The 24,299-nt window shown below is 39.0% G+C and overlaps 1 protein-coding gene across 3 annotated transcripts in view; it reads right to left on the reverse strand.

The window, feature by feature from the left end:
* Positions 1-24,299, reverse strand: part of Abcb1a (ATP binding cassette subfamily B member 1A) — a 176,054-nt gene that overhangs the window by 41,745 nt on the left and 110,010 nt on the right. For all 3 annotated transcript variants that reach the window (XM_006235994.5, XM_063285445.1, NM_133401.2), the window contains 5 exons: positions 17,694-17,745; positions 15,588-15,779; positions 14,729-14,900; positions 6,622-6,746; positions 2,632-2,803 (listed from right to left, as the gene is read on the reverse strand). In XM_006235994.5, coding sequence (XP_006236056.1) covers positions 2,632-2,803; positions 6,622-6,746; positions 14,729-14,900; positions 15,588-15,779; positions 17,694-17,745 — 713 coding nt within the window. The remainder of the gene's footprint in view (positions 1-2,631; positions 2,804-6,621; positions 6,747-14,728; positions 14,901-15,587; positions 15,780-17,693; positions 17,746-24,299) is intronic.

Here is a 24,299-nt window from a genome sequence, read left to right on the forward strand (position 1 = left end):
AACGTTCGGTAATTTCATTTAGCCTACAATAGAGAATCAATCTTACTTTTTTAGTGGATCTGTGACATACACGCTCTATATGACTATTATAATAAAACATTTTTTATTTCTTTAAGGAGTAATAATTTTTACTTAGATCACAAGGGCTGTGCAATGGAAACAAACAGTAACAAGCAAGTTAGAAGACTAAATTTCAAATCCTGCATTAGTACTAATCAGCTATACATCTGTAGGACATTCTCCCGAATACTGTGTTTAGTTTTGTGTGCAAAAAAAAGGAAATATGTAAGACTCTATTTGTTCTCTCTCCAAGTTTAATCGAATGTCATCAGTTATGAAAATATTTTGTAAGTTACAAAGCACACAAGCAAGGGATGATTCTGTATTGGGTTAAATCATTATTTCCCAAGTTTGGGGATTGTTTTGATCAAAATATTGTCAGTAAATACTTGAGTTTATTTACTTCTGGTAGAAGTTGATGAGAACTAACATCACCATCCATTTGTTTCTCGTCACTCAGGAACCATGATGCTTGATAATTTGCACGGGAGGGGATTTGCTAAGAGAGTCTGTACCCATTACCCACTGATCTTTACAGTTAGGACACACACTCCTGCCACACATTTGGCAGAAGACTTGAAGAGTGTTGACTGCTCAAACCTTACTGCCAGTGTGTAGTGCCGTTGGAATCTGAACCTACTAGGTCTGATATCAAATCATGCAGGCTCCATCCTGAAGGCATTCTAGATAGTGAAGCAGCTTTAGATTCCACAAATACTCGATCAGAACTACTCATTCCTCGGGCTAGCACTAAAACTCAATGGTGCAAACAAATGTTAAGCAATCCTCAGTAAAAATAAAATCAGCTTCACTATATCAAAATTGAGCAGCATGTATCTCGTTACAACTCAGTCTTTTTCAGGTCTTATCAAAACAAAAAACAAAACAAAACAAAAAAAAACTATCTTTGTAAATCTGTCCCTATCTAAACAGCCTCACGTGTACTAGATAAATCACAGTTCAAACGACAGTAACAACAACAACAACAAAACAAAGAGTAATTATGAAATTCATATTACAAATCTGAATCCTGAGAAAGGGAACTATTTTAAGGAACACAAAGAATTGTGGTCTGTTGTTAACTCTGTTTCCATGTGGTTAACCTAAGGTGAAACAGAATAGACTTTCTAACAAGATACATATATACCTTGGTTGCAAATAATTCCAGTCCCTTAAATTAAGATATCATGTGTAAAGTCTTTTGTAAATACCTAAATTCTAATATGTAGAAAATATATATGATGGTTAATCCTGATGGACAACTTTTCAGGATCTAGAATCACCTTGAGGACCCTACCCACTGAAGGCTCCAATAACATTTGAAAGGAGGAAGCCTAAACAGAAACCATTCTCTGCCCAAAGCTAACCTAGGGAAGTGTTTCTCTAGGACCAGCCTGAAAGGTACAGAGGTCAGTGCAACTGCGGTCCAAGGATGCTGACTACACTTTGAACTGGCAACAGAACTTGATAGCATCATCTGCCTGGCTTTACAGGCATGAGATGTGCAATAGTGGTTGAGGGGGTGTGGCGGCTCAGGACAATGTTTCAGAAAGTCACTGAGACAAAGTAATGTAGAACAAGTTTGGTTCCCAGCAAGGAGGTCCCGAAAGACCTGTGAAACTTTACGGTGAAGCCTAACTTGCAATGTAGACTCCAAGATATTAAAGGTGCCAGGACTGTTAGAGATAACCCAAGATGGAGAGAAAATGTATACTATAGATATAGAGAAGCAAGCTGGAAGGATGGGACTACCCAAGTCTTTTGTAGTCAAGATGTTTCCATCATGAGTCCCAGATGCCTTACACAGCAATGTAGGGTTTGTTATTTTCTCTGTTTGGTCTCATTCATGTGAACTTCCCTTGTGCTGTCGCCAGTCTTCCCTTTGGAATATGAATGTTTATTCCATGCTTCTATACGCAAAATATGTAATGCAAAATCTGATGTTATAGGAGCTCAGTTAAAAGAATGCCCAAGTTTCAGAAGAAACTACTATATTTATACTTTTGAACAGACACAGTCAAAAATGTATTGAGACTATTGGACTGAATGTCTTTTGTATTACGAGATGGTCATGAGCCAATAAAGACAAAAGACAAAATGTGTTATCAAGTCAAATAGCGAGGGTTAATATTGTCAACTTGATGGCATTTAGAATTTGAGGGATTTAAATTCAATGTTATCTTCTTCCAATTGTGTTGTGCATAACAAACTAGAAAATAAAAGTGAAAAATTTAGTATTAAGTTTGATATAAAGAAATTCATGTTGCAAAAGTTGGTAAGGTTAATATTTAGGCTACATCAGGGGGTTGTAAAACCAAGCGCTATATTGCCATATAAGGGATCTGGAACTCCTAATGGAAGTGATGGTAATGTTAATATTTAGGCTACAGTGGAAATTGTACAACAGATCTCTAAGAAAACCAAAATTGATACGTTTAATTTTTCAACTCTTTAACTTAATAATGCATTTTCTGGTATTTAAGACCTTTTCAGAGAATATCTTTTCAACATCATTCAATTCCATTAGACCTTTTAATGATCCATTTCTTCTCTGATGCGTGCTTAACTTACAGTGAGCACTTGTCCAATAGTGTATTCTTTTGAGATGACCAAGGAAGTCCCATACCAGAATGCCAGAGCATATGATGCATAGATAAGCAGAAAAGCTGCACCCATGGAAATGTTGGCCGTGATAGCTTTCTTTATCCCAAGCCTTTTAGCTTCTTCCAAATTGTTATTGTACCTGGGAGAAAGAAAAAAAATAATTGAGTAGATTTGGAAACTTTGTGGAAATGTGATAGTGTACCATGATTTTTAGTGATCCGTTAGAATGTGCCCAGTCCTTTAGCATACATGTACTTCCTCTATGTTTTTCCCCTACACTACGTTATTCCTATTTTAATCCTCTGCTTTTAGAAACTGATATCAAGATGTGGAGAGAGTATTTTAATTGTATGAGTCTTCTAAAAGTTCTTTGTGTGTAAGGCTTAGCAACAGTAAAATCAGTGAAGCAGTATTTAACTAGCTTCTAGAACATGCGTTACTTCACACATAAGAGAAGGATACAAAAAACAATTATTTTTTCCTTAAAATATACATTCTTTCTGTATTTGGTTTTGATTTTCGTGTTTGGTTTTTGAGTCACAATTTCTCCATGTAGTCCTGGCTGTCCTGGATCTCTGTAGACCAGAGCTGATCTTGAACTCACAAAGATCCACCTGCCTCTGCTTCCCAAGTTCTGGAATTAAAGGTATGTGCCACCACTGCCTGGCTTAAATTTTATATTCCTTTTAAATTAGTTAATAAAAGAGATTTAATGCTAGAAAATCCTGAACACAAGAAGGTCATTTAAATCTCTACACTTGAGGGAAGACAGTTTGCTTCCTACCTTGTCTCCTCTTATGATTATTGGAATGACCAATTACAAGACAACATGTGTAAGGAAAAATTTAAAGCTATGAAATGCTATACATAAACTATGGAAATTTTCTTCTGTAGCTGTTTTAAAAGCATTGGCCCATTAAAAATACTTGGCTTAAGAATAGAGTAGCCCATCACTATTTATTAGTATCTGTATCTTTTATATTTTGTACGTATTGCCGATGAATCCAATGTTGGTCATGTTGTGAGTGCCTGCTGTTGGGCGAGGGGGTGTAGTCTGGTAGAATATAACATCTAAAGCCGTATGGCAGCAAAGACAGAGAAAAAAAAATCAGCGTATCAACAGCCTTGTAACCTACTCATGGCACAAGTCTTGGAGAATACCTTACAAACTCAGTGGTTCTCAACTTTCCTAACTACTCTTCAACACAGCTCCTCATTTTGTGGTGACATCCCAACCATAAAATTATTTCATTGCTACTTCATAACTGTAAATTTGCTACTGTTATGAATCATAATGTAAGTACCTGATAGGCAGGATATGCGATATATAAACCCTATGAAAGAGTCCTTTAACATCCCCTAAAATGGACTCAACCCACAGGTTGAGAACTACAGTCTTAATGAACTACAAAGAAAAGGAAAGAAAGCTAATAAAACAAACCACAACCCCATACAATGTCCTGACTACTCACAGGTACTTTTCCCTCTGGGCCTAATAACTTAATATTTATTCTCCAACTTCAATTCAAGCACTTTCAGGTCCCAGAAAATAGATGATTAAGGTTACAGGAGACTATTCATGGCTTTATTTTCACTTGAGAGCTGTACAGGAGACCATTCTGCTCAAGAAAGGAATGGGGACCAGAGTTAAAGAAAAAAAGAGAACTTTGCAAATCCAGATACAAATGAAAATATTAGGGGTTGGGGATTTAGCTCAGTGGTAGAGCGCTTGCCTAGCAAGCGCAAGGCCCTGGGTTCGGTCCCCAGCTCTGAAAAAAAGAAAAACAAAACAAAACAAACAAACAAACAAAAAAAAAGAAAATATTAGGGAAATAGGATGAGTCATTTTTGAACCTTATTGTGTTATAAATTTAGAATTCATATTTTGAGGTCTTTGAACCATTAAATACATAATTATATGAATACTATACACTATCAATTTTCTTTGAAAATTTAATTTGTGGGTACATCAAAAAATTGAAATTCTGTCCCAAGTAGATATTACTTCTTGTCCTGGTGACTACTTTATTTTAGCCAGTTACTTCACCAAGATCGTAAAAAACACAACACAGTATTTACATAAGAATCACACATACTGAAGACCAAACTCAGAGAGAATTTTATAGGGGTAAAATATTTATACCCTAAACATACTAGTTGTAATCGTTTCGCAAGAAATGGTTTTTAAGAAACATGTTTTAATTAAGTGTGTCTCAAGTTAAAATCTGACCTAAGATAAATTCAATAATTCACTAGGCATACACTTTACATGCTAACATTAAAAAACTCAGAGATTAATTCTCCATGCTCATGCACATCCTTTACTCCAGCTGTTGCTTACCGAGGCTAATGTTGAAATCATTTCACTGATAGTTTGGTGTCAGTATCAGTTGGTGTCACTGATAGTGTGCAGCCAGAGGAAACATTTGCAAAGGAAAAATCAACAAGGAAAAAAATCCGTTTAGATACCAGACATATCCAGACACCAGAGAGCTGCCGATATTAGACGGATACAGATGAAGGAAGATGGGGGGGGGGGGTTAGAAGAGGAAAGAAGCATAAATAATACTGCATTTACATAGGATTTTTTAAAGACTAGTTTTTAAATGAATGTGTCATTGATGTCAAGCCAGATGTATAAAACCAGCCATTCATCAGAAGCTCTAATACAGATATGATAAATAAAAAAAAGGAGTGGATAGTTAACAAAACAGAAAATACTCTTAATTATTATGAAGAGACTTGTTACAGAAGCTATTTGAAGAGAAAGTCAGACAAAGACTGATTCTGAAAGAAAATAACAAGTAGAAAGAAAACTAAAAGATTATATGTGGTTTAATAATAGCCTGGGGCTAGTAGGATGGCTACTGTTGCCACCAAACTTGACAACCTGAGTTTGATTCATGCAACCTCATTGGCAGAAAGAGAGAACCAACTCCTTCGTAGTCCTGTGAATATGGTGTGCACTCATGTGTATATACGTGCACACCCCAACACAATCACACACACACACACACACACACACACACACACAGACACACACACGCACTCACACACACCACAGGCATGCAGCATAGAAAATAAGTTGGAAAATGTAATTCATAAATTTTACAAAATCCTGTCAATCCCCTTTCAGCTGACTTCTGGCATCAGCCCTCCCTGACTAGTCCAGACAGTGCCACAGCTCTGTAACCGGTGTATGGCCACTCCTCAGTTCCACACCTTCAGGACTTGCCCATGCCTATGGAATAAAATCTTACTTTTTCCTCTATAGCTCCCACATCCTGGCTGCATCCCATTCTCTTTCCACTTATGTGAGCTCCAGGCTCACCTGCCTTGTAATAAATCTCAAAACACGCCAAAGCTTCCTGCCACCTCAGGGATTTTGGTAGACTGCTCTTCCTACCCATCCTATTCCTATGCCTGCTTTTGAAGACCTTTCTCACCTCAGATCTTATCCTAGATGAAATCTTCTTCAAGAGGGGTTCTCTGACCACTGGACTTAAAATTTCCTACCTTAGAACACTTGTTTGATCTCTTTGGAGCATTTAAAGGTAATAATTTAAGGCTCTTCTGAAGTATATCCCTTTCACTCTTTTATAATATTTTGTCTCCAAACCATATATCCTCCAACTGCTTTACTAAATTTTTGCTTCTTTGTGACTGTTTATGCCCTTTCTCCCATCTCATATGAATTTATACTTTATGAGAATATGGGCTACATCTGGCAGAATGACATCCCATCATTAAAGAAGACTTCCTGTTGTACTTGTCAACCATGCTTTAAAGCAAAATAGAAAATCTTTCTGATATAAGAACACAAGTGCAATGGCAATTTTTCCAGAAGGTTAATGTTGCAACAAGTATGTATTGGCTTGTTTAATAAATGAGAAAAACATCATAATTGGCATGTGGGCTGAGAGAGTTAATATTTCTACTTGAAAAGGAAATTCAAACCTTTCAAGTTCCTTCTTTTGTCCTCCAAAGGCAATCACAGTTCTGATGGCTGCTAAGACTTCTTCAGCAACTGCTCCAGCTTTTGCATAAGCCTGGAGTTCCTTATCAGTAAATGAAGACAATATCTGTTTAAAAAAGACAAGTTCAGATTATTAGAAAAATGACAGTTAAAGTACACATATGCTAGTTGAGTATTACTACATTTGAAGAATTAAAATCTTTCAGTTGTCTTTGGCCATGATATACCTATTAGCCTGCGTGTGTGTGTGTGTGTGTGTGTGTGTGTGTGTGTGTGTGTGTGTGTGTGTATGTGTCTCACTGTGCAAAATATCTCAAGATGCTTTTTCTTCAAAATGTTTTTGGCAATGAAGATGTGTAATAAATTAGGCAAACTATAAAATTACACACTGAGTATTATTTCATGGATCCTTATCCAAACAACAATAGGAGTTTAGGGAAATGTCAATTTTCAGAAAAGAAAATATATGCCACAATATGATCTTAAGAATTATATAAATAGGCTTTATGGCCAGGACATGTGGTATTCCCAGCAACTTTCAATGTAGGAGGCTAGGATACTACAGAGGCCACATTTTCCTCTTCTGGTGATCCCCGGAGAGACAGAGCATTCACCTATCAGGGACGTTTTTCTTCTTCTTTTTGTTATTGCTTCAACCATGCTCTTTGATCTATCTGTTTGATTGCTGTGCATTTATTAAGAAACAGTCCTAGTCCTCTCAGGCACCTAATAGTTCTTCTCAATTACAAAGGGAAATTGGTTTTCCTAGCTTACACAGAAAGAAATGGAAACTTGCTGGGTTAGGCAATTAGGAAGTGAGTGGAACATCCAGGACTCAAGTGTGAGTCCATGTGGCTTCACACCCTGGATTAGCAACTCCTGGAAGTGGATCTCCAAAACATGCCAACTGTTATGACAGCTGGATCAACTGGCATGGGGAAAGGACTAAGGCTACCATTTGAACCAGGAGTGACAAAGTGGTCAGCCACCTAAATAGGCATTGTGCACAACCACTTTACAGATTTCTGATTTAACAGCGTTACATTCTTACAATATGTAGTCAGAGTCATTCGTTCTCAATATTTAAGTAAGAGGAATTGACTCCTTCTTGTCATTAAAAGAATCAGTCTTTTTTTTTTTTCATTTTACAGTGCTTATCTGTCTTCATTGATCCCACTGATTATTCGGACCTTGAAGACTTCTCAAAGCCATTCTCTTAGGGCTGCCCCACACTACTAACTCTTTCAAAGTTCCAGGCCTGAGCTGGGCTGGTCAGTACATCCCTCAGTAAGCAGGCTTGTAGACCAGGGGGCTCACATAACATGCTTCACAACATTTCTCTTCACTCCCTGTGTAGCTCACAGTGGAGACAGCCAACAACAGGACTACTAATATTATTTACCGAGAAGTTAAAATGTGCTATTTTAATCTATTAATCTAATGAAAGTATTTCTGAATCCAACACATCTTTTCTATTTAACCTATACACCTATGACCTTCTATGATTGTACGCAGACATGAATGTGAAAAACTATAGTAAGGTTTTTTTCCCTCATAAAAGATTGTCTGTTAAAACATTTCCCCCCTCAGGGAATCCCATGGAAGGGGAGGCAGGAAGAATGTAAAAGCCAGAGGGAATGGAGGACTCCAGGAGAATAAGACCCTCTCAATCAACTGAGCAGTGTTCATACGAACTCAGTGAGACAGGAGCCACATGCACAGGGCTGCCAGGGGTCTGCACCAGGCCCTTGAATATGTATAAAGGTTTCTAGTGTGATGTTTTTATGGAATTCCTAAGTGTGTGAATGGGAGGGTCTGTTTCCGAGCCTTCTTTGGGCTTTTTTCCTTCTGTTCGTCTGCTTTGTCCAATTCCAGTGTGTTAGATTTTATCTTATTATATTCTATTATTATCTCTTAGAAGCCTCTTTATTTCATAATGACAGTCAGAAAGGATCTGGATGGGAGAGGAGGTGGGGAGAAACTGGGAGGAGTAGAGGAAGGGGAAACTGTAGTCAGAATACATTCTGTGTGAAAAAACATCTATTTTCAATAAAAGGGAGAAAATGCAAAGAGGAGGAGGAGGAGGAATAGGAAGAGAAGGAAGAGGAAGAAGATAAATTTCTCAGGGATATAACAAGCCAGCCTCAACCAATTTCCGATATAAAGTAATAGAAAGTTAAAAGCTGTCGAAAACAGGTAATTTTATATTCAAATTAATAAAAAATTAATGTTGTTCAGGAACAATATTTTAAACTGGTATAGGTATTTTGACCACATTTGAATGCAGTCTCTTATTTCTTAATGTGGACTCTTGTTTTATTATTTTATAAATCTTGTGCTCATTAATGATTTCTTTTTGAGATACTTATAGGGTCCCATGTCAAAAACAATACATTGGCATTACACATGTCCCTATCCAGGGTCCTCCAATAGTAACATTCTTGAAAAGCATAGGAATTATATCACAACTAGGAATTTGACATCGATACATTCCAACAATATTATTCATGTTTACCAATCTACAGATGTGTGACTTTACTCCTAGGAAATGTTGTAACCTATATAGGATAATGTCCCTGTCAACAAAGTCAAGATTCAAAGCCTTCAAGCTGCTTTTTTAGACCTACCGCCTCTGTCCATAGCTCTTCCCTTTCCTCTCCCTGAACATCTCTAATTTCTAGCATCCATGCTGACCTATTTACATCATTTTAAGAATGTTGTACAGGACTAGGCTTGGTGGCACATACCTTAAATCCCAGCACTTGGGAGGCAGAGGCATGTGAACTTCTGAGTTCAAGGCTAGTCTGGTCTACAAGAGTTCCAGGACAGCCAGGGGTACACAGAGTAACCCTGTCTTAAGAAACAAAAATGAAACAAACAAAGGACAGCAACAAAATGCTATGTTATGCTTATGTATAGGAGTCTAGCTCGGTGTCCTCTGAGAGGCTCCACCAGCAGCTGACTGAGACAGATATAGATACAGTCAATCATTAGACTAAGGTTGAGGACTCCTATAGAAGAGTTAGAGGAAGGATTGAAGGAGCTGAAGGGAATGGCAATCTCACAGGAAGAACAATAGTATCAACTAACCTGGACCCCTCAGAGCCCCCAGAGCCACCAACCAAAGAGCATAGCCCTGGTCTGTGCCTCCCCACCCCTGGCACATATATAACAGAGAGGATGCACCTAATTCTGTAGAGTTTTGATACCCTAGGGAAGGGGGATACTGAGGGCTGGTGAGGTGGAGTTGGGTAGGTGAAGGGGTGGTGGGTGATGGGGGTAGGTGAGTGAGGGGAGTGAGTAGGTAAGGGGAGTGGGTGGGCAGGGGAGCACCCTCTCAAAACAAAGGGGAGGGGAGAATGGGGTGAAGATCTCTGGGGAAGGGGTTACCCGGAAAAGGGGCACAATTTGGAATGTAAATAAATAAAATAATTTGGTAAAAAAAAAAAAGGAAGAAAAAAAGAAATTTTTACGAATGCAATCAAATAGTACGTTGTTCTTGGGGGTAGGCATCAATTCACTTGACATGATTCTCTGGAAGCCTATGTAGCTTGCTGTATGAGTCAGCATCCCTTTGTTGGGTGGTACTGCACAGTAGGCTTGCCCTAGTCTTCTAATTCATCCGTTGAAGGAGATAAGGTTAATATAAATAAAGTTGTGTCAACTAGAATGGGTAAACTCTTATGTCTGCGTCTTTTCCTTTCCTTGTAGATAAATGCTCGGGAACGTGGTTGCTAGGTCAAACCATAGCTTTATGCTTGGTTTTGTAAGATGCAATGAGGAGCTGAGGGAAGGTCCTATGGCTAAGAGCATGTACTTCTTCTTCAGAGGAACCAAGTTATGTTCTCAGCACCCATGTCAGGCACCTTACAACCACCTGTAAGTCCAGCTTCAGTGGCTTTTACACCCTCTTCTGGCCTTGGCAGCAGACATACGAATGATGTATTTATACCCTGAAGGTTTGAATGAAGATAGTCCTGTCCCTAGGGAGTGGCACTATTAGGAGGTACGGCCTTATTGGAGTAGGTATGGTGCTGCTGGAAGATGTGTGCCCCTGGGGCGAGCTTTGAGGGTTTAAATGCTCGTTCATGCCCGTCCCAGTGTCTGTCTTCCTGCTGTCTTCCAATTCAGATGCAGAATTCTCAGCTCCATCTCCAGCACCATGTCTGCCTGCATGCTGCCATGCTTCCTGCCATGATGATAATGGACTAGACCTCTGAACCTATAAGCCAGCCCCAATTCAATGTTTGCCTTTAAAATAGTCACTGTGGTCATGGAGTCTTCCCAGCTGTAGAGCATTAACTAAGACATACACACACGCAGGTAAAGCACTCACACACATAAAGATTATTTTTTAAAGCCTTAAACAATAGCAAGATTGTCTTACAAAGTTGTCATGCCACCAGTAATCTTTGAGTGATCCACTCTCTCTGTATTCCTCCAACATTTGGTATTTCACATGTTTGTTTCAGTCAACATCAGTTTCTACATTTTTAACAGGATCTGCAAAAAATGCAGTCGATCTGGTATTCTGTTGCCTTTCTACTCAGTTGTCTTGTAGACTAAACCGCCAACCAAAGAGTACACATGGAGGGACCCATGGCTCCAGCCGCATATATAGCAGAGGATGGCCTTATCTGGCATCAATAGGAGGGTTTGCCCCTGGTCCTGTGAAAGGCCTCAGTGTAGGGGAATGCCAGGTGGGAGTGTGTGGGTGGGTGGGGAAGCACCCACATAGATGCAGGGGAGGGGGTGTAGGATAGGGGGTTTTGGGAGGGGAAACTGGGAAAGGGGATAACATTTGAAATGTAAATAAAGAAAATACGCAATACAAATTTTAAAAAAACAGAAAAAAATCATGTTTTCTTGTATCATTAACTATTTTCAGAAATTCATAGTTTTCTTTCTTCCCTTACCAATCTATGCATGTTTTTTTAAATTTTTCTTGTCTTATGGCAGTGGCTAAAGTTCCCGTGTCTCCACAAGAATGAAGTCAGAAATGTTTTACTTCAGTACTGGTGGGGGAAGATTCCTTCTACCAGTCAGGTAGCTATTGGGGTTTTCTGAAGGGGACTTCAGAACTGCAGTGGCGCTCTTCTATTCTTACCTTCTGACAGGTAACGTCCGTGAGATCTGCACGTTGTCAAATGTTTGTTCTGTCAGATGATATGACTGTTTACTTTCCTTAGTCTAAAGTAGGGTAGGTTACACGGATCTTCAGTACAGCATCAGTTTTTCATAGCTGCACTAAATCTCTCTTGGCCATAACTCATAATTCTTTTTTTATATACCTGGGTTTAGCTTATACACCCCAATACGGGGATTTTCCCCTTTTCTGTCTTATCACACACACAATAACTCTTGCTTTAGGCTTTGTAGTGACAGACCAGGGCAAAGTGCAGAACAAAGAACAATGGGAAAAGAGGAAGACAGAGGTCAGGCAGGGCCGGTCCTTGGATAAGAGTTTAAGGAGGGAGGCCAGCACACACTGCAGTTACTATCTGATAGAAAAATTTCTCTGGATCCCTTTTAAAAAAATATAAATACTATAATCAAGTTAGATTAATTCAATTTTTCTACATGTGAAAACATATTTCTTATTTCTATCATAAAGTCAACTAATAATTGAATCTGTCTACTTCAAAAGCTCAGTTCTGACAATTTCAAAATCTAAGACAGGTATTGGAAGACCCTAGCACCTGAAGGACAAATCTGGTACACCATGTGCATTGTAAATAAAGTTTTATTGAAACACACGCACAAAAAAAAAAAACTTGCTTGTATGTTTAGCCTTTAGCGCTTTAGTTACAATGGGTCCTGACATGGATTTCTTAGATTCTATCCTGCTTGGCGTCAGATTAACTTCTTACATCCGACTCTTGGGTTTGTCAGCCACTGGGTCTTCGATTCATCCTAAAGCTCTTCTCTTCCTCTGAGACTCAGGATGGTGATATGAACCTCTTGTTGTCAAACATGGCGTTGAGGCTCTCCTCATTTCCTGCCTGCCAGATTCACTGATTCTGAATATTCTACATTCTACTGTACAATATCCATTCGAATAGCCTGAAAGAACCCATACAGCATGGCCCATTTGACTGTTGTGTCTCCCAGGTTCTTTTCTTTTTAATAATTTCCTCTTGGCTGGTGAGTTTTTGCTACTGTCTCAAAGGATTATATAAATGAGTGACATATTTGTTATGGTAATTATTTTAAAATTATAATCTGATGGTCTCAATATCTTATTTATGTCTCTGTGTGGACCAGCTAAGTGTATGTGGGGGGTGTTTTGTTGCATTTTCTGGTTCTGGGAATGATGGGCCTTTCAATCACATTCTTGAAATCTTATCTATAATATTATGGAACTGGGAAACAGCATTTTTAATATAGCCAAAATGTAAAATTAAGAAGTGTACATAAAACATATAAAAAGATTATCAAAGAGCAGAGATTAAAATAAAAGCCAAGGACTGTCTTTATTGAATAAATAGTATCAGAAGCAATGTAAGATTAGCTATTAAAATATTAAATTCTAGTCTGCTTTCCCAACTCAGAGTAGATAATTAGTGTCTTTTCATTGAGTTCTGTTGTGAAGAATTTCCACCCAATCTGTTCAATGTTCTACCAAACAGAAAAATCAACTAAGAAAAAAGGAGCTTTGCCAGCTTCCAGCTAACTGATAACAACCAGAAACATCATTCCCATCATGTTCCCCTGGGTAAAAAATTAACAGTGTTCAGGATGTCAGTTACTAGGCTTGCTAAGAGAGCTAATGCCTACGCTTCACAGGTATCTGGTGGACACAGTGGATGCTTAACCAATGAGAGTTGCTGTTTGCAATAACAAAGCAACATCCACCAGACAGGGGAATGTTCCAAAAGCTTCTCCCCACCACAGCCTGACTTCTCCTGCATTAGGGAGTTGTCAGTTTGGTTGAACTTTGACTTCTTATATGTTACATGTGATCTCACAAAGTCTACATGCTGGGCCAATCTTCCCACCATATAGGTACTTGTGCATTAAGTAATTTTATAAAATGAGTTGCATGCTGACCCTGAGATGGGAAATGAATTACAAAGCTGTTAGAGGCATGTGCATGGCATGAAGAAGAACTTCTGTGTCTTCATGACTGAATAACGTGACTGGAGGTTATAGTTTTACATGTGTCCATGGCTAGACAGTAGTTCCATAAGTTATTTTTACTGCAAAGGATTTAAATAAATATATCACACATATATGTATGAGAACCATTTGTAACTATGACAAAATGGTTAAATCAGTTTATAAAATGAAAGTAATCTATACACATACAAAACATTTAAGCTGAAAATGGAATTTGGTGTTCACTGAATTTGAATCTCTACTTTCTGTAAACGAAATCAGCACTGTCATATATTAGAGATGGTGGTAGTTCGGATGGGACTGACAATCATAAGCTCATATATTTGAACACTTGCTTCCCAATTGGTAAGAATGTTTTGGGAAGGATTAGGAGGAGTGGCCTTGGAGGAGGTGTGTCATCGGGGTGGGTTTTGAAGATGAAACGGCCCATACCATTCCCAGTTAGTTCTCCCTGACCCACCGCTCTGCCTTGTGCTTACAGATGAAGATGTGGTTCTCAGCAACTGTGACTAGTGCTGTGCCTGCTTGCTTGCCTGTAGCCATGTGTCTGGCCATGATGGGAATGGACCACCCATGTGAAACTGTGATCCAGCCCCAACTCCTCTCTATATGAGCTCCTTTAGTCATTGTATCTCTTCACAAAAATAGAAAAGTCACTAAGACAGATGTTTACAGATCTTATGGGTTCAGCGTATCTTTTCCTACCAAGGCAAAGAATGAACTTAGGATCTTTCTCTCTTTTTTTTAATCTCTTTTTTCACAAATAATCACACGGCTAAAGACAGCATGAAGTACTATGGGGCTAGCTCAGCTGATGTTTTATCCTCAGCTGATAAAATATCCTGCTGATATTTTAGCAAAAAGCATGAAATTGTGTATAAAATTCACAGACAGGGTTATTGTGGTTAAAAGACTTTTCCGTGGATCATGAGAAAGAGTTTAAAATCTGGACTCACGGGCTTCACCTACCTTTGCCCAAATACCAGCTGACAGTCCAAGAACAGGGCTGATGGCCAAAATCACAAGAGTTAGCTTCCAGCCGCGAGTAAATCCTATTATAAAACCACCAAAAAATGTTGCCATTGCCTGAAAGAACATTCCAATTTTGTCACCAATTCCTTCATTAATTTTGGAGACGTCACTAAAAGAAGAAAGAGATTGTGTTACACATAATGTCGGAATTGCAAATACACAATTTTTCTCCTGAGCCAGTTTTGTTTTGCCAAGAGTGAGTACATTAATCTGTGCCTAGGATCTTTGGTATGCCTGGTCCTTTGGGGAATTGAGGATGAGAGAAGGCTGTCAGTGGGAGATTTGTCATTAACAATGTTCTGTGGTTCATATGGCCTCAGAATACAAACATGGGAGGTGTAAGACTATTTTTTGTGAGATTTCAAGCTGCTCAGAGATTTCTGCTGTGTGCATATGGTGCTGTCCTCTATGTATACAAAATTGTTGAGTTCACCATGTCTTCCATGAGGCAGAGGATGACAGACAGGAGCCCCTTCCTTCTTTCCATTGTTGTCAAAGGATGCCATGGAGCCCTGGCAGGAAAGGGCTCAGTGGGACCAGCCAGGAATATTGTTGCTCCACTGCACACCACTGCTCTGATCAGTCTTGATTCTGCCAGCCTAGTCCCTCATTCAGTGCCAGGCAAGCAGGACCCCCCTCCCTGCCAGGGTACTGTGAACAAGAAGCTGTGTAAGACACAGGGCTTTACCCTGCTCAGTGACACACCGTCACTCCTCACAGAGCTGGTGGTATCCACTTCACAGCGTGAAGAACAAGAAAGCCCACATCTGACTTGAGCATGACACGAAGTACTCACTCTGTGAGCCGGGTGTTGAGCTCCCCAACGTCATGCACGTCAAACCAGCCTATCTCCTGATTCATGATGGCATGGAAAAACTTCTGCCTAATCTTGTGTATTTGTCTCCCAGCTGCCAGGCACCAAAGTGAAACCTGGATGTAGGCAACGATGAGCACACCGGCACCAATGCCCGTGTAATAGTAGGCGTACCTGAAAAGCAAGAACAATGAATGACTGTTTTCTAACCAATCCTTCTCTCTAAACACAACCTAGTTTTCTTTAATTTTCTGGGAATCTCACACTCTTAACAAACAAGAAAGGGTTGTAAGGAGCTGTAAGGATTAGCATCTACCTAAGTCTGTAGCAATATCGAAGAAAGGATTTGAGGCAAATCCCAGCTCTTCACCTAACTACCTTGTAGCTAAGGATGCTTAATAACCTGAACTTCAGTTATGTATTATGAAGATAAGAGTTTGTAATATGTCATAATTGTACTCAGGCCAGTGCCTGGTGCATCATAATTACTCAGAGAGCATCGGTGATTTTGGAAGATTGTTAGTGTGCTGGTACACCAGTTAAGGGTGCAGCTGTAGTCTTCTCTACTTTTGTTACATAGGCATCAATTGATGAAGGCTTAAGGGTGAGCTGTGCGTCTCAGATGAAGGGAAAACATGATGAAACTTCATAGAAAGTAGAACCAAGAAGTGGACTATTAGTTTAGCAGAGCTTGGAAGATGAATGGCAACTGAAAACTGATGTTTCCATGGCATTTACCCAACTGGCTATTGAGAGCCAACCTAAACTGTTCCATAAATCCAACAGTTTTCCTCCCAGTTTAAACATATAATCACACCCTTTAGAACAATTGAAAAAGTGTTTCTTGGCTGTGCCTCTATAGCTAGAAGTCCTGTGGCTTCATTAAGCAGTCCATGTACACATTAAATAGAAACCCTGCTTCTTCTTGTTGATTTTCTGGTGCATGGGATGGGACCTAGAATCTCATCTATGCTAGAAAAATGCTCTATCACTGAAACACTTGAAGCTCTTTCAAGGCAAAATGAACGAAGGATAAAATTTGGTATGTTTGAAATGTTCTTTACTTGCTATCTTTGAGTAAAAATGTTCACACCAAGTATCAGACTGAAAAACAGAAATATAACACACAGTCAGCCTTTTACTTTATGTGCACATCTCCAAGAACAACCTATAAGAATGTTGCTAAGCAAATCATCCTTCAAGCTACATGTTATAAACTATACTTATTAAGGAAGATGTAATTGGAACATTACATTTTAGTTAACATATAACTGTGAAATTAATTATTGTACAAGTGATAGTGCAAAAGAGTTCAAAGGAAGTCCCATTGAAAAAGTAAAACATTTATACGGTGAAATACTAGTGTGTTTTTATGTAGTACATTTTACCCATTGGAGATAATAGAATATCTCCAGTATTAAAAAATATGCCTCCCCACAGGAATATTCATAAGTATTTTATTCTCATCTTTCAAAATGTTATTGTGTCTCATCTTTCCTCGAGTCTATCAGAGAAATCATAGTAAGATACAGAAACATTATCATCTGACTCACCAGCACATACCTTTGGACCTCTATTACACAGCAATTGCACAAACTGTCAATATGAATAAATCATTAACAAAATAAAAAGTCTGTCCATGTGACTTAAGGCCAGCATAACTACCTTTCTTCTAGGATGTTGTATTTTCTGTTTAGAATTACATGTGTAGTTCATGGAATTTCTGTCAGCTTATCTTAGCATTAAACCATGACTGGAAACAGCCAGGAAGCAAACTGCTCACTAGGCCATTGAAAATAACTATCGTGAATTTAAATATATCTAATGGGCTACTTTAAATTCCTCTAATTCCTGTATATATGGCATGCAATCTTTTCAACTGCATACATAAGTTTAATTGAAGGACAACCTTAATATATTTAATGATGTAAACACTTTAAAAAACTGTAATATATGTTTCTTGAAAACTAATGATGATAGCCTGAAACCTTCTAATTTTATTATTATAATGTGAACTATGACTATATTACTATGATTAGATCGACGCAGAAAATGTTAATAAGATTAACAAGGGTAATATGAAATTACGTGGTCATTTCGTCCTCCAGCTTGGCATATATGTCTGTAGCATTGTAGAAACCTGGAACAACACAAAGCAAACATGAAACTTTTATGCTTCTTTGGTTTCCATTAAAACTAAGCACAAAATGAATGAAACTTGTTTTATTATGGAAAAAAAGAGACTTAACCGACTCAGCTTCATTTCTGTAAAAGCACTTTGACATCTGTTCAAACGCTGCCCCGTCGACTGTGTGTGACCACACACAGCCTAAATTCAGTGGTGTACATATGCCAGAAGAAACACGATGACAAATATTACTGCATCTTTGACTCTCAAGTATACGCTAGAAACCTAACAATGAAGTTCTCGATTTGTTTGTCTGTTCATCTGAGACTAGATCTCATGTAATCTAGGTTCTCAAACTCACTTCTACTTCTGATCCTTCTGCCTCTGCCTCCGTGTACTGGGGTTGCAGGAAGAGACCTCTATACTCAATATCTATGTGGTGCTGGGGAATTGACCCTAACACGCAAACCCAGGGCCTCATACATGCTGGGCAAGCACTCTACCTACTCAGCTATATTACAGCCCATGTTTTGACACTTCAATTTTTAATTAAAAGTTATTGTATATCTACAGACTCAAAGCAATCCCCATCAAAATTCCAACCCAATTCTTCATAGAGTTAGACAGAACAATTTGCAAATTCATGTGGGATAACAAAAACCCAGGATAGCTAAAACTATCCTCAACAATAAAAGGACTTCAGGGGGAATCACCATCCCTGACCTCAAGCAGTATTACAGAGCAATAGTGATAAAAACTGCATGGTATTGGTACAGAGACAGGAAGGTAGATCAGTGGAATAGAATTGAAGACCCAGAAATGAACCCACACACCTACGGTCATTTGATTTTTGACAAAGGAGTCAAAACCATCCAATGGAAAAAAGATAGCATTTTCAGCAAATGGTGCTGGTTCAACTGGAGGTCAGCATATAGAAGAATGCAAATCGATCCATTCTTATCACCCTGTACAAAGCTTCCAAGTGGATCAAGGACCTCCACATCAAACCAGATATACTCAAACTAATAGAAGAAATAGTGGGGAAGAATCTCGAACACATGGGCACTGGAGAAAATTTCCTGAACAAAACACCAATGGCTTATGCTCTAATATCAAGAATTGACAAATGGGACTTCATAAAACTGCAAAGCTCTGTAAGGCAAAGGACACTGTTGTTAGGACAAAACAGCAACCAACAGATTGGGAAAAGATCTTTACCAATCCTACAACAGATAGAGGCCTTATATCCAAAATATACAAAGAACTCAAGAAGTTAGACCGCAGGGAGACAAATAACCCTATTAAAAAATGGGGTTCAGAGCTAAACAAAGAATTCACAGCTGAGGAATGCCAAATGGCTGAGAAGCACCTAAAGAAATATTAAACATCTTTAGTCATAAGGGACATGCAAATCAAAACAACCCTGAGATTCCACCTCACACCAGTCAGATTGGCTCAGATCAAAAACTCAGGCAACAGCAGATGCTGGCAAAGATGTGGAGAAAGAGGAACACTCCTCCATTGTTGGTGGGATTGCAAACTGGTACAACCTCTCTGGAAATCAGTCTGGAGTTTCCTGAAAATTGGACATTGCACTACCTGAGGACCCCCCTATACCTCTCTTGGGCACATACCCAAAAGTTGCTACAACATACAACGAAGACACATACTATGTTCATAGCAGCCTTATTTATAATAGCCAGAAGCTGGAAAGAACCCAGATGCCCTTCAACAAAGGAATGGATACAAAAAATATGGTACATCTACACAATGGAGTACTACTCAGCTATCAAAAACAATGACTTTATGAAATTCATAGCAAATGGATGGAACTAGAAAATATCATCCTGAGTGAGGTAACCCAATCACAGAAAAATACACATGGTATGTACTCACTGATAAGTGGATATTAGCCTAAATGCTCGAATTACCCAAGATGCAATGAATGGACCACATGAAACTCAAGAAGGATGACCAAAATGCAGATGCTTCACTCCTTCTTTACAAGGGAAACAAAAATATCCATAGAATCCATAGAAGGTGAAAGGGAGACAAAGTTTAGAAAAGAGACAGAAGGAACACCCATTCAGAGCCTGCCCCACATTTGGCCTGTGTATATACAGCCACCAAAACTAGATAAGATGGATGAAGCTAAGAAGTGCACGCTGAAAGGGACTGGATATAGATCTTTCCTGAGAGATACAGCCAGAACATGACAAATACAGAGGCGAATGTTAGCAGCAAACCACTGAACTGAGAATGGGACCCCCATTGAAGGAATCAGAGAAAGGACTGGAAGAGCTTGAAGGGGCTTGAGACCCCATATGAACAACAATGCCAACCAACCAGAGCTTCCAGGGACTAAGCCACTACCCAAAGACTATACATGGACTGACCCTGGGCTCCAACTGCATAGGTAGCAGTGAATAACCTAGTAAGAGCACCAGTGGAAGGGGAAGCCTTTGGTCCTGCCAAGATTGGACCCCCAGTGTAGGGGATTGTTGGGGGAGCAGTAATGGGGAGTGGATGGGGGGGAACACTCATAGAGAAGGAGAAGGGGAGGGGTTAGGAGGCTGATGGATGGGAAAGCGGGAAAGGGAATAACATTTGAAATGTAAATAAGAAATTTCCATTTTAATAAAAATGGAAAAAAGAAGTTATTGCATGTAATTTTATTACATGTAATATAAATTAAAGTATAATATATAACATTGACAAGCATCATCTGATATTAAGAAATACTAACTTTGAACTGTATATGTTTAAAACTCTTTCATAACTTTACTACCCCTATAAACAAAAATCACCACTACTCAATATTTTTATGTGTAGTATTTTCAAGTTTCTCAAGTTCCCCTGTATACATATGCATAAATATATGTGTACACCTAGTTTCTTTACAAATTGAATCTCCATGTCAATTGAGATTTTCATTGTCTACAGATCTTTACTGTTACAAGCAATGGTGCACACACCATGGTATAATATGTAAATATTCATGATGAATATTTTATAGGAGAAATTAGCACAATTAAGACAGTGGGGGAATACTTTAAACCTTAGGATCAATGAGAAATGTTACAGTATGTAAAAGACTTATGAAGATGAATCTGATTTGACAGATGTGAAGATAAATAAAAATCTCTGATGGCAAACTAAGAAAAATGTCCTGAAAGTCTGTAGCACATGTAAAGGAGTGTCCCAGTTTAGAAGAGGTAAGAAAGTGTGTGATGTGCATGTAGGAAGGGGATATATGGCCAGAATGTAGTCTGAAGTAGGTAACTGTCTATTCTAAAGACAGCCTAGCAGACATTCAATGGTGGTGGAATAAAGTGGATATAATCAGAAGTGTGACCCAGAAAGCTTTAGCATTCAAGCAATGTATAATTTTGAGAATAAAATATAAGAGGCTTCAGCTTTTATAAGAATGTAGGGAAAGGCTGTCTGAATAGGAAGAGAAAGGGGGCAAAGAGGAAGAAGCTATAGGAGCCTCCAATGGAGGGGATATAAGTAGAGAGTAAAAACAAATTGATCAAGACCATAAACCCAACCACCTGAAAAATGTGAGTTTCAAGTAGGAAACCTGGAGGTTGGTCTGGAAAAATCAAGGAAGATTATTAGTTCAATGTTGAACATTTTATTTTGTGGCAGCTGTGCATTTGACTGAGGATATCTAGTAAATGTAGAACTGCCTGCCCAGTTCTTGGGGTTGGCGGCAGAGTTCAGACATAAATACGAAGAAATCATATGCTAGGGGTTGGGGATTTAGCTCAGTGGTAGAGCGCTTGCCTAGGAAGCGCAAGGCTCTGGGTTCAGTCCCCAGCTCCGGAAAAAAAAAAAAAAAAGAAATCATATGCTAGAGACTACAGGTAAACCTGGGAGGGGGGGAGAGCCATCTCTATACCTCACCAGGAAATGTCTATAGTTTGCTACCACAAAGGTCTATCACTGTCAACTCAACACGAAATTCTCCAAGTCTAACAAAATACCTCCGTGAAATTCCAGATTGAATATTCCACATCTGAAAGTTACTTATACAGAATTCTAGGGACTAGAAGTATTTTTGACTTCAGAATTCCTCAGTCTGAAATAATTCCATGTATGTTACTAAAATAACACTACTAATCAAAAAGTCTTAAATCTAATATATGAATACTGATGTTCAAAAACTGTCAGACTATAGGGAAGTTTTTGAGACATTCAGTCTGTTACTATTTTTCATTTTATCATAAGAACTTACACAAATGCTCTTTGGTTATTGTAGCTTCTGAGTCTTGAGTCTTCTTTTTTTTTTTCTTTTACAGTTTGAAAAACATAAGTTTCAAGGTCAAAATTGGCTCCTGTTTACATCTACAATTACGCCACATATCTAGTATCAAGGACTACTCGCCAAAACAATTGTGGCAATGAAGAATGCTTGCATAGCATCTAAAGTTGATATTATTTGGGGGTGAGAAGAGCCCGGAATTCTCGGGGTTATAATTCTCGGTTCTTCTATCAGCCATTAGCTTAGCTAGGGTGGCAAAGCTAAACTTAGTTTGGCTTTTAATGAAGTACTGAGACCCTTGACGACCATCTTGTCTTCTGGCTGCTAGAACCTCAGCTTCCTACCTTAGCTCCCCTTCACTGCTTCTCTGTGCTTTCCCTCTTTCCTACACACTGATATTTCCTAGAACTCCGAGAACCTTGCCAGAGTGAGTGTAGACAATTCCACCTCTTCTGTTTCTTCCAAATCTGTACCTGGAGATGTTCCAACCTATCCTAGGTCATGATTAAAGCTCTGGGTCCCTAACATATTTTCATGTATTATTGTTTGGTAATTTCATACATGGACATAACATATTTTTACTAAATCTGTCCCATTTTATCCCCTCTAATTTTCTCCCTATTCCTTCTAGCACTCTCTTAACTTAAAACTCTTTTTAAAACCCCAAAACCTCACTGTGGTGGTTGTATATGCATGGCCCCAGGAATGGTACTATTTGGAGGTGTGGCCCTGTTGGAGTAGGTGTGTCACTGTGGGTGTGGACTTTAAGACCCTCATCCTAGCTCCCTAGAAGTCAGTATTCTGCTAGCAGTCTCTAGAGGAAGATATAGAACTCTCAGCTTCTCCTGCACCATGCCTGTCTGGACACTGCCATGCTCCAGCCTTGATGATAATTGACTGATCTCTGAACCTGTAAGCCAGCCCCAATTAAATGTTCTTTTTAAAAGTTGCTTTGGTCATGGTGTCTGTTTACAGCAGTAAAACCCTAACTAAGACCCCCACCGAGTCATGTCATGCTGCCTGTATGACTGTGGGTGTAGGACCATCTGCTAGAGCATAGGTAGCTACTTATGGCTTGCATTCCTAATGAGCATTGAGTCTTTTTACCCACAAGCTATCAATTGTGTACCATTCCTCAGATAGGGGTGAATCTTCATGAGCCCCTCTCACATCCCTGTGGGGATTTTTGACTGTCTTTCTCCTGTACAGTTCCTGAGCATGCAGTCTCAGTCGAACTCTTCTCAACATCTTATCCTCAACTGTGGCAAGTTATAAATGATCGTTCCACTCAAAGCATCTCATTCATGGTGCCGTCACATAGCACCTTTGGAAATGACAATGCAATCATGCCATTTCACTTACAATCTTCAGTGACAGTTCATGCTACAAAAAGGTTAAAAGTCTGTGACATATAACTATATTTATCCCTTTGCAATCTTTCCATAATAGACAGTATGCACAGCAGATGGGTCTTTCTGAAATTTTAGCTATGATCTTTTAATTTTTTTAACCCCATATCTTTCTTCTCATTCTAATAACTATGGAACTATGCAATCACCATTTCAGCAGAGAACAGCTATCATAACAAAGAAACAAACAAACAAACAAACAACAGGATGTATGTAGATTTCTTGTTGTCTTTTGTGTATCCAAACCCTTCTAGGGAGGAAACTGACCAAAGCCAAATAAAAGTTCACTTTTTATGACTCAAAAATATTTTCTCAGTGCCTTAAAGAAGAGATGCCATTGATAATGGGTGAAAGAACAGACACTGAACTGTCCAGGAAAGAGAAGCCAGCTCTACAGACCCCAGAGTGAGAGCGCAAAAGAGGAATGATTGCACAGCGCATTGAGAAGACATTCATAGGACAGCTCCCAGAGCCTCCTTGAGCCTGAAGATACTCAGAAGGAGTTGAATTCCTCCAGTGCTCCTAAGAGAGGGGAACAAAAGGCTTGAGTCAACTCTGCTTGAGATGGTGCTAAACATCATTTGGCCTTTACTCATCTGTAGTTATGCTGTGGGGATAGAGTATACTTCAGCAGTAGAGCTTGCCCATGTGCAAAGCATTCGTTCAATCTCCAACACGAGTCTAGAAAACGCAGTTAAGTTGGGTCTCTCAGACAAACCAGCGCAAGGTGAGAGCTGCACTGAAACATCTATGCTACCCTAAATAGTTGCCACCTTAGATAATGAGGGACTCAGAGTGGAGATTACATTGTATAAAATTAAAAAAAAATTGGCACACTGGGGTTCTGAAATACCACATTCACCACACAAATTTCCAGCCTCAACTCGCAG

Source organism: Rattus norvegicus, chromosome 4, assembly GCF_036323735.1.
Source record: "Rattus norvegicus strain BN/NHsdMcwi chromosome 4, GRCr8, whole genome shotgun sequence".
NCBI classification, from domain to species: Eukaryota; Metazoa; Chordata; class Mammalia; order Rodentia; family Muridae; genus Rattus; species Rattus norvegicus.